Below are 12,677 nucleotides of genomic sequence, written 5' to 3'. Positions count from 1 at the left end.
ACCCACTTCTCGGTTTCTTGCTCCTCCACTTTCTCCCCAGAATGCACAGGTATAGACACTATGCCACATTCAGCCACTAGGATGGGGTGAATAATGGAATGAAATTATTCCATTTGGAGCACTGGAGGAGCAAGAAACCTCTAAAGCTATTTTTTCACTGATTTGGTATCCACTGAGGGTTCCAGAACAGAACCCCAGTGGATGACGAGGCATGACCTGTAATCTGTTGAAATTGAGAAAAGGGTTAGGGGGATGCAAGAATTTTGAGAATTAAATGGAAATGAAAGAAATAGGCATGATTTAAAATCAATTTTATTTGGTATACTGACATGATTAAAAAGAGAAATACTACACAATTTAAAAAAATTACAAATTGTAAATGGCATTGTTTCATACTTCTCTAGTCACTTTGGTTTCAGGGCTTCCCACATTGCTTTTGTTTGCTCTTGTGCTATAGGATCTCCAGAGTAGTCAAGACAATTCCCATTCCACATACCGATACCCCTTAGACCACGTTCTTTCACATAAGCTGCCTTCAGAGAAATGCTTCTGGGATCATCAAACCATAATTGATGAAAAGCCTCCTGTCTGTCCTACAAAAGAAGGAAGCAGAGCATACAGAAGGTTGCTGTATTCAAAGCAAAATAACTCTACTGACCAGCACTGCACAGGAAAAATGTATAGATCAGCCAATAAACAATGCAGGTTTGCTTGATTGTGCTTTCCTGTCTCAGTGGTTTCACTGTAGACATTAAATAGCATAAAAGACAGGACAGAACCCTGCATTAATAATAGAGGCAGGGGTTGGGTGCATCTGGTCTGGGAGGGTGCACAATCAGCAGCTGTAGTGCATGCCACATCCTATCCCCCCTCCCAGGGTGCATGTGGACTTGCATACAGCCATATGGCTTGCACAGATCAAGCAGACCTGTTGTGTGGGCTGGGGCTTTCCCCGGGGCAGGAGAATGACTATCCCCCTTACCTTGAGGCCTCTAGCCTGCAAAATGTTCATGCAGGATGCAGGGCAGCTCACGTTGGCCCTGCTGCTCCAGAATTAGCACTGGATCATGCTATTATGTAATCAGATATTAGGGTAAATTTGAGGAGTGTTGGTGGATGGTGGAATGAGCAGAGATTATAACCAAAATTGTATATGCGCATGGATGTTTTTTAGGAGTTTCTTTTTATAGAATGATAAATATAAAAAATACATAGAAAATACCATAAGTAATCTTCATAAGAACTTACACTGTACTCAAGATATGGAGCTTTCTGTTCCTCATTCCATAAGATACCAGAAAGAGAACTGTTTACCCTTTTCATTATTATTCTATAGGGGACTTGACGTCCTGCGGCATCACTGCATGGGGCCCCTCGGAAAGAGATTTCTTTAATGGAACAAATGTGAGCCTGGAGAAATGCAGTTATACAGATATAGTTCAAGAAAGGATCATGGTAAAAGCCATAAAAGATAAAGGCTATGGCCCACAATGGACAAGAACACAGTGAGAAATAATCTGTCTTTCTCTTACCTTGGACAAGTTTAGACAGGTGTAATCATAGCCATACCAAGGAACGCCCATTACAAGCTTCTTTGGACTAATGCCCAAGCGAAGGAAATCATCATATCCTAATGTAAAATTTAAAATTTACCCGCATGTTTTTTATTCTTACTTCCATGCCCGCAGCTACATTTGTAACATCAAGAAATCAAAGGCCATTAAGGCAGACATTCAAGTTATGAGATTTACAAGTCTCTTTGTAGCAGAATCTTTTGTTTTGTTTTCCCTGTGATTAATGTACTAATTTACCCAGGAAGAAGACATCCTGTATAGGAACAGAACAGATGTTAAAGCGTAAATGGTCTTTGAACCAAGAAAAGGTATCTCAAGGAAGCTGAGATTTCTATTGCTGCAACTAATCAAAACTACGCATTGCAACTCTGTCAAAACATAGCTGGTCAAACACGTGTGTCATATCCATGCCAACAAAATTACAGATTTATGTAGGTGGTGTAGGGCTTCCTGTGTTTCAGGATAATGCTGATAGTCCAGAGGGCAGACTATATCTACGTCCAAAAAATGAAATTGCATTTTATTTTGGAATATAGGGAGTCAGAGCCCAATCCTTAGCTCGGTGCACTGGCTTACCGCCGGTATGCACCAGTGTAAATGTGCTGTAAAGCACGTTTGCAAGGGTTAGTGCTGGCTGAGCGCCAAGCACCAGGCCTGTATTCTGCCGCCATGCAGTCACCCAGACCACCTGCAAAAAGTCCCAGATAGAGCTTTTTGTGCCGCTGCTAGCAGCCACGTGAAAGGCTCCATCACAGCCTGAGTTGCCTCCTTCCTCCCCCATTTTTTTTAAAAGGGGGAAAGGAGGAGGCAGTGCAGAAGTAATTGTGGTGATGCAATGATGTCATTACTTCCGGGTTGGTGGTGGCAGATGGGGGGCAGATGGGTGTTGGCAGATGGGGGAGAAAAGCGCCAGGACTGACACTGCAAACACTATTATTTGATGTGCTACCTAAGGGCCCAATCCTATCCAACTTTCCAGCACTGGTGTAGCCGCAACGCAACCCCAATATAAGGGAACAAATGTTCCCATACCTTGAGGAGGCCTCTGTGACTACCTCTCTACTGCAGGATGGAGCACACACCCCATTGACACAGCTGCACCACCACTGGAAAACTGGATAGGATTTGGTCCTAAGGCTGCTATCCTATGCATGCTTACTTAGGAATAAGTCCAGAACTTATTTCTGAGTAAAAATCCTTACCATCATGGTATGTTACACATAATACATTTTGCATTCTTCAAGTTATAAAGTAAACTGATAAGAAAATAAATATTGCATGTATTTCCCGAGATGTCCTCTTCAGGAAAATTTGGTTGTGTGTTTGTTTTTTTTAAATTTTCTCCAGAGTAGAATATTCCATGGCTTCAAATTCTGGAAATTTAAATTCTCCTTACCACCCAAGGTCTGGTTGTATGGTGCATTGGCTCTAGCTATACAGTCTGTCCATACTTGACTCTGCTCATCATAAGACATCACAAATACAAAGTCGCAGGACTCAGCAATCCCAGTGTAGTTGTAGCATCTCTTGTCAATGCATCCTGGAGACCAAGCTACATCAAAAGTTACCTGAGAGAGAGAGAGAGAATGAATATCATTTTTCTGAATGAACAAGGACAGGCACTCCTAACACAGCTTTGGACATATATGAGAAAACCTCTATTATAAATATTCCAAGGAAATTGTTTTCAGAAGGGATTGGGACTTAGGGTGAATATTTTGTGAGGAGGAAGCAGATTTAATTTAGGCCGGGGGGAGTGGGGAATTGAAGAATAGACAAACAAGTATGCTTGGAGCATTTTTCTATTTTATACTGAATGCATCAAAGACAGTGGAGTAAAATAACTTATCTTTCAGCTGGGCCTATGGTTGCTAATTCTGAAAGAATTCATACAGAAGGGGAATGCTAATATTTGAGATACAAATGCAAAATGAACTGTGCATACTTGGCACTTCACTATAATGTAGGATAATATATGGCTTGAACCCTTGAATTTAAAACAGGTATTAAGTTGAAATATAATAAAAATGCTTCTAAGATAGATCTACAAAACATACAGCACCCTAAGCCAAATGCAGCCACTGATCAGCCAAATGCCTGGCCCATCACAGGATCCCTTCCTGGACAGCAAAAACAGAGAGGCTGCTAAACATCTGGCAGGTCAAAATTCAGGCTTGAATGACAGTCCAGGGAAGCTATTTATGTAATTTCCTGTGGAAGTTTGCTACTGGCTTTCTCATGGCATTTTGCTGTTGGTTTGCACTTAATTTAGATGGACAATCTACCTACAAAAATTCAGCACCAAAATGCATATTCATAATTATGTGTTATCCAAGAGAACTGTTAACCTAGGGCAAAATCCTATCCAATTTTCCAGCACAAGTGCAACCAAGCCAACAGGGCACACACTGCATCCTGCAGTACAGGGGTAGTCATGGAGGCCTCCTCCAGGTAAGGGAATTTGTTACCAGGCCTCCTCCAGGTAAGGGAAGCCACATTGTGGCTGCACCGGCATTGGGAAGTTGGATAGGATTGGGTCCTTAATCGGTTGAGGCAATGCATTTTGTGATGTGAAACAAATCAGGATTTTTGTAACAACAGTCTTTGCTCTATTTTTACCTGTGATCCTGGAATTTCCTTGTGAAAAGCATCTGTTGTTTCTTTAACCAAGGCTGTTAATGCAAAATATTCAGGTGAAGACATATTAACTTCTTGCTCAATATCTATATTGATTCCATCCATGTATTGCTTTTTGGCTAGGTCCACTTGTTGGCTTATCCAGGCTGCTCTAACAGTAGGCTTAACAATTTCCTTCACAGATACATATCCTAAAAACAAAATGGTGGTTAATGGTCAGTTATTATCAGGAACAGGAAAGAAATACCCAGATCCCAAACACATAGTTGTTCAGAAGTACTTTCTACATTCCTGATAAGCAAGTTTAGGACTGCAGTCCTGTTCATGAACTTTGTGACCATCTAAATCTAGTCACCTTTGCTCTCTGTTTGGGGAAAAAAAGATTTAGAAATGATTAGAAATAAATAAACCCAGTTGACTCACTTTAGCTCTAATTGAGAGCAGAGATCATGTACAACAACTAATAACCCCACATGGAAACACTCTTAGCAAGCCAGTTCAGTTAAACCCAGAAGGCAGGTTTCAAACACAAGTTTCTTTTTTTGGACATTTTTTTTCCATATTTCTCTTAAGGATTTCCCATGTGGCAAAAGTTTTCCAAACTTTCAAAAGAATTAATGGGAAGGTTACTTGTAATAATATTCTAACCATTTCATCTCACTCTATTTCTCCTGCTCCCCCTTAACATCCCATTTATTTTAGCATTTGTTTTGCCAGATTCCAAGGCCAAGCTCTGCCTGGAGAATTATGCCCACTTTAAGCAAATTAGCTCCCCTTCTTTCCCCAACAAATGACCTTCTTTCTGCCCTGCAGTCCTGCTGGACCCCACCTCCAGGGTAGCTCGTCTGTTCAACTTGCAGAGGTCCTCTCTCCTGCCAGCAGCCTCCCACCACTACAGCAGACCCTTGGTCCTCAGCAGGTCTTGGGCACAGCAGCCACACTTCAAACTCCAGTGTCTCCAGCAGTCTGTTCCAGCAGTCCATTAGTCACAAAGTCAGTCAGAGTATCCAGGGCAAAGTCAATAAGCCAAGTCACAGTCCAAGGTCAGATTCCAGATAAGTCAGTCAATTCAGTCAGAGAATCCAAGTCAAAGTCCAAAGTCAATAAGCCAAGTCAGTCAGTCTCATCTTGTCCCTACCTCCAACCTGCACTCCTTCTCCCACCCACCCAGCCTTCCTGCCTCAGGTACTCCTTATATCCCTGAGGGTCCTATTGCCTTCAAGTGGCTGCAGCTGTGCAGCACACTCTGCTGGATGCCCAGGCCTTACCCTTAAAGGGGCCACCTGACACCACATCTACCTCCTCACCAGATCTTCCGCGATTCCAATAAAGCATCATATTGTGAAATGACTATGGTAAATTTGATATGTAGTGTGAATAGCCTAGGTAACATTAATCCACTCATAATTTCATCCTTAACCATTCTGGAAAGTTACTCTTCCCTCCATTTAGCCATTTTGATTCAAAGAAGTTGTCATATTCACAGCCTCTCTTATACTTTAGAGCAGTTTAGAACTGTGAAATGATCTGCATTTATATATAGGTTCCACTGCAATAAGTAGGACTTTGCCAGGGAAAGCATTTAGAATTATTATTATTATCAAACCTTTTGACCAGTCATAATTACATTCATTACAGGAGGACTGCCTGAGTCATTTTAAAGCTCATATTTTCCATTAGCAGATCAAAAACTAACCCACCATGATGAAATTTCACTCCTTTGCAGTGAGCATATACATCTAGGAACAAAGTGGGTAGGACTAATTGCATGGGTCATTCCCATTTAGCCATAACCTGGCTGGAAGATAGGGTAACAAGAATGTAAACAAGGACTTACAAGATGATCTCTAGCAATTTATAAAGTGTGCACAGATGCTTACTGCACTAGTGTGGGATATCACAATGTTGAAGCAGTTTCTACGTCACTAGAAACAGAATATAATTGGAAGCAAATGGAGTATAATTGGAAGCAGCTAAGCAGGTGAATTTGCAACTACTCCAGGGGTAAAACCATACAATGGTTTTCAGCAGAAATGGATATACCAGTATGTTCTAGGCCCTGTGGTCACAACATGCACTGACAGCAATATTTCACAGTGGTTCCCTTTCTGCCCCTTTCTGTCCACACCTCAGAAGACAGTGTGGCACAAGACCAGTACAGGCCATGCACATAAATCACACTGTGACCACACTGAAGATGTACCTAAAGGACATTTGCAATGATATAACCACTTAACAAGGTTTACTTAGAAGTTCTTCTAAAATCATTAACATTTTCTTTATGTAAATGAGTTTAGAACCAAAACAAATATGAGGGCAGTGCCCTGAAACAAATAGTCACACTTGTCCCACAGCTGGCAAGTTTCAAGAGAGATCCTCTAACACAATCTATGACATGTGTTGGACACAACATAATGGAGGTCACCAGCTTGTCTTGAAAATGATGATGCAAGCTGGTGGCACAGATCATTTTCATGTGCTACAGGCAAGGGTGGTGCAACCTTGGATGCCACAGCTGCTACCTCCACCTCAGAGGTCCGCAAGAAAAAAAGAAACTCCCCTTACAGTTCTCCTTGTGCAGTGCAGGACTTCTGATTCTATCTAAAGGGACAGTACAAACAAAGGAACAAGGAGCCCAGGAAAGAAACAGATCAATCAATTTTTAATCTCACTCAAGCAAGTGAGAAGTGGATCAATGTAGCATGCATCTGAAGAGGGCCGGAGAGAGGCAGCAGCAGACTTGGGCTGAAAGGCACCCCAAATCCACCCCTACCCCCTTGTAATCCACCACTGATGCAAACCACATCAGGTTGCCTCATGGTTGGGCCAGCCCTATCTACAAGTAAATGGTGATAACAGTGACTGTATTCTCTTATAATTATTAAAGTTGCAGTCCTTCTCATCTATAATTTCAGCAAACTCAATGATATTTTCAGGTAAACATAAAAAAGCTTCAGGCTGCATGTAAACATTCACATTATCTTTGTTAGAACTCATCTTTGAAAACTACCCTTCAGCTTATCACATAAGCAGAGAGTTAAATTTTTCAAATTTGCATAAGCTCAGGGTTACATTCATTTTCACCACCCCTGTAATTTCATAGAATGTAAATGAATGCATTAATTGATTAACCTTCCACAAATCAGAAGATTCATATAATCGATGAAGATATATTTATCTGGAACATTTATATTCTGCCTTTCCTTATTAAAATGTCCTTGTCCTGTTAAAAAGCAGATTTCTTTAACTTGATTACAACACTAGCATTTAGGGTCCTGTTTATTTTTTATTCTATAAGCATTAATGCACATGGACAGCGCTTGATTAACAAGAACAACTTTAGACTTACATACAGAAATATGCCACATTTTACAGCACTTGAAAATACATGCCTCTAAGGGCCAAACTACATGTGAGTTTAATTACAACACTAGCATGTGTGTGCATGTGCATGCAAAAACAGTATATGCAGGGGCCCTGATTCAAATTATGACTACAGCATCAAGCAAAAAGGGTAATAATTCCTTTCCCCCAGCACAGTCTCCATCAGATAGCCCTGCCCCCATTGCTGTTATTTGCCTCAAGAGGAATACAATCAAATCATGTCTGATATAAAATTGACACTATTCTCATGTAATTCTTAAAGTGGAAGTCCTCTGTACACTTATCAGAAACCAGTTTCATGGGACTGATTTCCGGGCAAACATACCTGCGTTTCAGGCTGCCACATGTAAACATTCACATTACCTCAATTTGACCATACCTTTCAAGACGACCCTGGATCCTTTTGAATGAGCATAACACATAAGCTCTGGGTCATATTTCCCAAAAGTCGCCACTGTTGTAATCTGTGACCAGTCATAAAACTTCCAAGTCTTCCCACCAACATCAAATACAAAGACCTGCAAAGGCACAGCAAGGCCCTCATTCATCAATAGTGATATTCTAACTCTGTTGAGCACCTTAATTGACATTATTAAAAATATTTGTGTCCACCTTTTTTACCATCCAGGTGACCATATCAATTATTAAAAAGCAATATTATAAAAGCAGTTAGAATTCAGCAAAAGAGAGCCATAAAAAAATTCCATAATAGCCAATAAGTAAAAGCCAGTGGGGTTGTATCTCAAGGAAGTCAAGCCTACATTTCATCGAAATCAAGAGGATTTAAGCTATCATTACTGAGTTGGCTCATTAATTTGAATAGTGCTTAAAGTGTAATCCTGTGCCTATCTATTAAAAAGTAAGTTCTACTGAGACTTACTCTCAGGCAGGGGTGTAGTCAAGAGGAAGAAGAAAGGGACCAAAGCTCCAGGACATCTCCTGCAGCAGAAGAGGTGATGTCACCAACAGAAGCACTAAGTGTTTCTTTGAAGTGTTTCTCAAAGGAACTTATCTCCAAAGAAGCATCAGTTTCAACAAGAGACAAAGAAAGAAACTGTCCTAGGGACATACCCTAATGTCTGTGGACCATCATCTTTCCCACAGGCTCCTTCAGAGATAGTATGCACCTCCAGTTATATTAAGACTACCATAAAAATTTACCTGAGAGTAAGACTGTAGTGGGACTTACATCCAAGTAAACATGCATAGCCTCGCACTCTATTATGCCTTTCATATTTCTATTGGATAGTTTTAAATTCCTATTTTCAATTTTTATACATTTGTTTTAAACAGCTTCAATTCACTCCAAAGGTTTGGGATGAACTGTGTTAGAAATGTGGGATGAAATCTTTAAATGAAGTATAACAAATCTGAAAGTAGGGATAAGTGTGAGGGGGGGAAAAACCACTCTAATTAAGCAATTTAAAGTTACGTTTTTTTAAATCTTAGTGAAGCTTAGGAAAGCAATGTTGAACTCCTGCACTATACCACTGCTCCCACGTAAGTGCATATCAGATTGCAAACCAAGCTGCAGCAAGTAGCTTATTAATGAGTAAGGGCCAAATCCTATCCAACTTTCCAGCGCTGGTGCAGCTGTGCCAATGGGACATACACTGTGTTCTTTAGTGTATGCTGTGTTCTCTAGTGTATGCAGCTGTGCCAATGGGACATACACTGTGTTCTCTAGTAGGGGAGCCTCCTCCAGGTAAGGGAATGTTTGATTCCTTTCCTCGGGGCTCCGTTGCTACAGTACCAGCACTGGAAAGTTGGATAGGATTGGGCCCTAAGTCCATACGAGCTGAATGGAGCTTACTTCTGAGTAGATATGCATAGGCTTATGCTGTGTCATGTTAGGACCAGACAGCACCACTACTTCAAGTGATGAAAACTCACTGAATGCCTGAATTAATCATAAATTGGAGGCCTAAAAGTTATGAAAGTGGGTGAAAACACATTAAAAAAACTAGAAAACTATCAAAAATTCCCCAGAACAGTGTCATGGCTGAATTAAGAGTGTTCCTAATTTACAAAGTGGAATTTGCCAAAGAGAGAAAATAGATTTGAACATAAACGGGATCTAACCAGCCTGAGTGTCACATACGGATCAAATCCAAATATCTAGTAAATTAGAGGGACTCAAATATTTTTTGTCAGAAGCTATAAGTTCAAATAAGTCAGTGTTATCTTGATGAGATCAGCTAAATTAATGGTTAACTAACTAACTAACTAACATAAAGCAGAAAGATCGGTATCGTTGATTAAACCTTTTTTTCCCAGCAGGAACCACAAGACTTCTTGTAATTTAGGTTGACAAGATGTTTTTAAGGGCTCAACCTGGTATTCCTGGGAAACAGCAGACAAACACTTGGGAGTCAACTTTTAGATGGCTGGTTGAGATGTGTTTTATGTCAAATTTGTCCTTTAGGTTTTTTTTAACCATAACACACAGAAGGGGAAGGGCACTTTGCTTAGAGTTGCCAACCCTCTAGGATTGGCCTGGAGTTTGCTTAGAGTTGCCAACCCTCTAGGATTGGCCTGGAGTTTTCCAGAATAAGAACATAAGAACAGCCCCACTGGATCAGGCCATAGGTCCATCTAGTCCAGCTTCCTGTATCTCATAGCGGCCCACCAAATGCCCCAGGGACCACACCAGATAACAACAGACCTGCATCCTGGTGCCCTCCCTTGCATTGGCATTCTGACATAGCCCATTTCTAAAATCAGGAGGTTGCACATACACATCATGGCTTGTAACCCATAATGGACTTTTCCTCCAGAAACTTGTCCAATCCCCTTTTAAAAGCATCCAGGCCAGATGCCGTCACCACATCCTGTGGCAAGGAGTTCCACAGACCAACCACACGCTGAGTAAAGAAATATTTTCTTTTGTCTATCCTAACTCTCCCAACACTCAATTTTAGTGGATGTCCCCCTGGTTCTGGTTGAATGAGCATCAACCACCAAGTGACTACTGAAAGCAACCCTGGTGATGCTAACAGAGCCTTCATGACAAGGTTTCACGGTTTGGGGGGGGGGGGAGGTAAGCTCCAGCAATAGTTCAGTAAGAGCTGGCAATTTATCTGCTCAGATGAATATCTGCTTCAAACACATGTTTGTAAGTAACAAATGTTTGTAAATGTAAGAAAAATGACTATTACTGTTCTGTAGCATAATGGTAAAAAAAGACTGCATAAGAGAAAAAAAAATCAGGTACACCTAACTTGTTGAAATTAGTGGGTTTAGATGTGCTTAACCCAGAGGCAGGATGAGAAACAGGAAGTACACAATTAAAGAGGGAATTTCTTGTTGCAAGGATGTAGATCTAGGATTCCTGTTTTGGCATATCAGGGCAGCAATCCATGCACACTCATCTGGAAAAAACCCAACTGAACCAAGTAGAACTTACTTCTATGTAATGCACATAGGACTGCACTGCACGTCTACCCCCCCACGCTTGCACTGTTAGTTTGTTTGAACTAGCAGGACTCATCATAATCCAAATTATCAGTGATTTTCCACCTTTTTCATCTCATGGCACACTGGCAGAGCACCCAAACTGTCAAGGCACACCATCGGTTTTTTGACTATTGACGCGGCACACTGTGCTGCCAATGGGGGGCTCACATCCCCCAAAGGCCCTACTAAGAAATGACCCTCTCCCAAATTCTTGCAGCACACGTGGGGACCATTCATGGCACACCAGTGTGCCATGGCACAGTGGTTGAATATGGCTGGTATAGATGGTGAGTGACTAGAATTCCTAACCAGTTACCTGGGAGTAAGCTGTATTGACTGCAGTGGGAGTTACTTGTGAGTAGGCATGCATAGAATTGGGCTCTCATAACCCCCCCCCCCCAGTAAGTGTAGAAGCACCTTATTGGGAAATCCCAGGGGAAATATATACTTATAGGACCAAAATACAGGTCACTCCCAGAACTATTTCATCCTGAGAGGGCAGCTGGGGGTGGGGCAGTTCTGAGCAGAGAAGTGGGGGTGGGTGTCCGGGCTCCAAGCCTCTCAGCTAGGGGGGCAGCAGCCTGAGCATGCCTCTCAACCCACCAAGGGTGGCTCCCACGCCTATTCAGCATCAGCTCCTCCCCCAGCCAGAAGGCGACACTGCGCAGGCGCACCTCAAAGTCCCTGCTGCCTGAGATGGGGTTGCAGAGCGAAGGGTCCTGGCAGGGGCACGCGCCCGAGCCTACGCGCGCCTGCTGGAGGAGGAGCAGCGCCAGCCAGAAGCGCGCGCCCCCGCCGCCTGGCAACCCCTGCATCACTCGGGTGTTGTCCTTCGCGTCCGCTCTTGGCACGCTGGCGTTTGCTCGCGTCCGCTCTTGTTTCCTCTGCCTCTGGGCGTTAGGGGGACTTCCTGGGTGATACCAACAGAGAGGAGGGGGAATCCTGGTGCAGCCCAGAAAGGGCGGGGACGTCGGGCTGGTTTGATAAGGTTCTGCTGGGCTTCCAGCAGCAGCTGTGAGCACCCTCTAGCGTCAGCCAAGCGCTGCAGCCTGCAGGGGGTGCAAGCAGGGGCTGGAGAGGGAGTCACTTTTTCCAGGAGACCAGCTGGTGCAGATCTGGCTTTGGGAGTGTGAAGGTGGCTCTGCTTCCTGGCTGGACAGCTGCACATGATGAGCATGGCCTGCTCTGTTTCTTTGGAGGGACACACATTTAAGTTAAGGCACCACTTGAAACCACTCTGATGTTAAACCAGCAGGTGTGCAATGAGGACATGACTCGATGTTTGAAAAGCCAAGTGCCGCGTGTCCAAAATGGTCCTTCCATAGTGAATTCAAGGCTGGACTGCCGTATCCGTGGGGCTGCCCTTGAAGATGGTTCAGAGGCTGCAATTAGTGCAGAATGCAGTGGCCCGGGGAGGGGGGTTGCTGGAGAGAGCCCAGTCCTGAGCTCGCACCTTCAGCTCAGTGAGTGTCACAAACGTGCCATAAAGCAGAACCAGCTGAGTGGATCACTGGTGTTGCGATCACCTGAACCGCCAGGCGGTGGAGAGGTAGATGGGGCATGGGGGAAGGTGGAAAGGAGGCTTTCTGGGGCAGGGGGGAGGCAGGGAGAGGTATGCTGGGGGAG

At 43.0% G+C, this 12,677-nt stretch overlaps 1 protein-coding gene across 1 annotated transcript; it reads right to left on the bottom strand.

Moving 5' to 3' along the window:
* Positions 1 to 294: 294 nt before the first annotated feature.
* Positions 295 to 11,965, bottom strand: LOC136648847 (di-N-acetylchitobiase-like). Its single transcript, XM_066625111.1, has 7 exons — positions 11,726 to 11,965; positions 7,975 to 8,113; positions 4,194 to 4,402; positions 2,971 to 3,142; positions 1,533 to 1,630; positions 1,249 to 1,410; positions 295 to 593 (listed from the first exon to the last, which is right to left on the bottom strand). The coding sequence occupies exons 1-7, from the start codon at positions 11,864 to 11,866 to the stop codon at positions 405 to 407; spliced, it is 1,110 nt and encodes a 369-aa protein (XP_066481208.1). The 5' UTR covers positions 11,867 to 11,965; the 3' UTR covers positions 295 to 404.
* Positions 11,966 to 12,677: the final 712 nt, after the last annotated feature.

Source organism: Tiliqua scincoides, chromosome 4 (assembly GCF_035046505.1).
Source record: "Tiliqua scincoides isolate rTilSci1 chromosome 4, rTilSci1.hap2, whole genome shotgun sequence".
In the NCBI taxonomy this organism is placed as follows: domain Eukaryota; kingdom Metazoa; phylum Chordata; class Lepidosauria; order Squamata; family Scincidae; genus Tiliqua; species Tiliqua scincoides.
Note: the sequence above shows the minus strand (reverse complement) of the source record. Positions and strands in the feature narration are given on the sequence as shown.

Excerpts from the sequence above, each read along its gene's own strand:
- LOC136648847 (XM_066625111.1), bottom strand. The coding sequence starts at position 11,866 with ATGCAGGGGTTGCCAGGCGGCGGGGGCGCGCGCTTCTGGCTGGCGCTG. Across the intron at positions 8,114-11,725 it reads CAGGCAGCAGGGACTTTGAG|GTCTTTGTATTTGATGTTGG; the intron begins GTGCGCCTGCGC and ends GTGCCTTTGCAG. Across the intron at positions 4,403-7,974 it reads ATCCAGGGTCGTCTTGAAAG|GATATGTATCTGTGAAGGAA; the intron begins GTATGGTCAAAT and ends TTTTGTTTTTAG.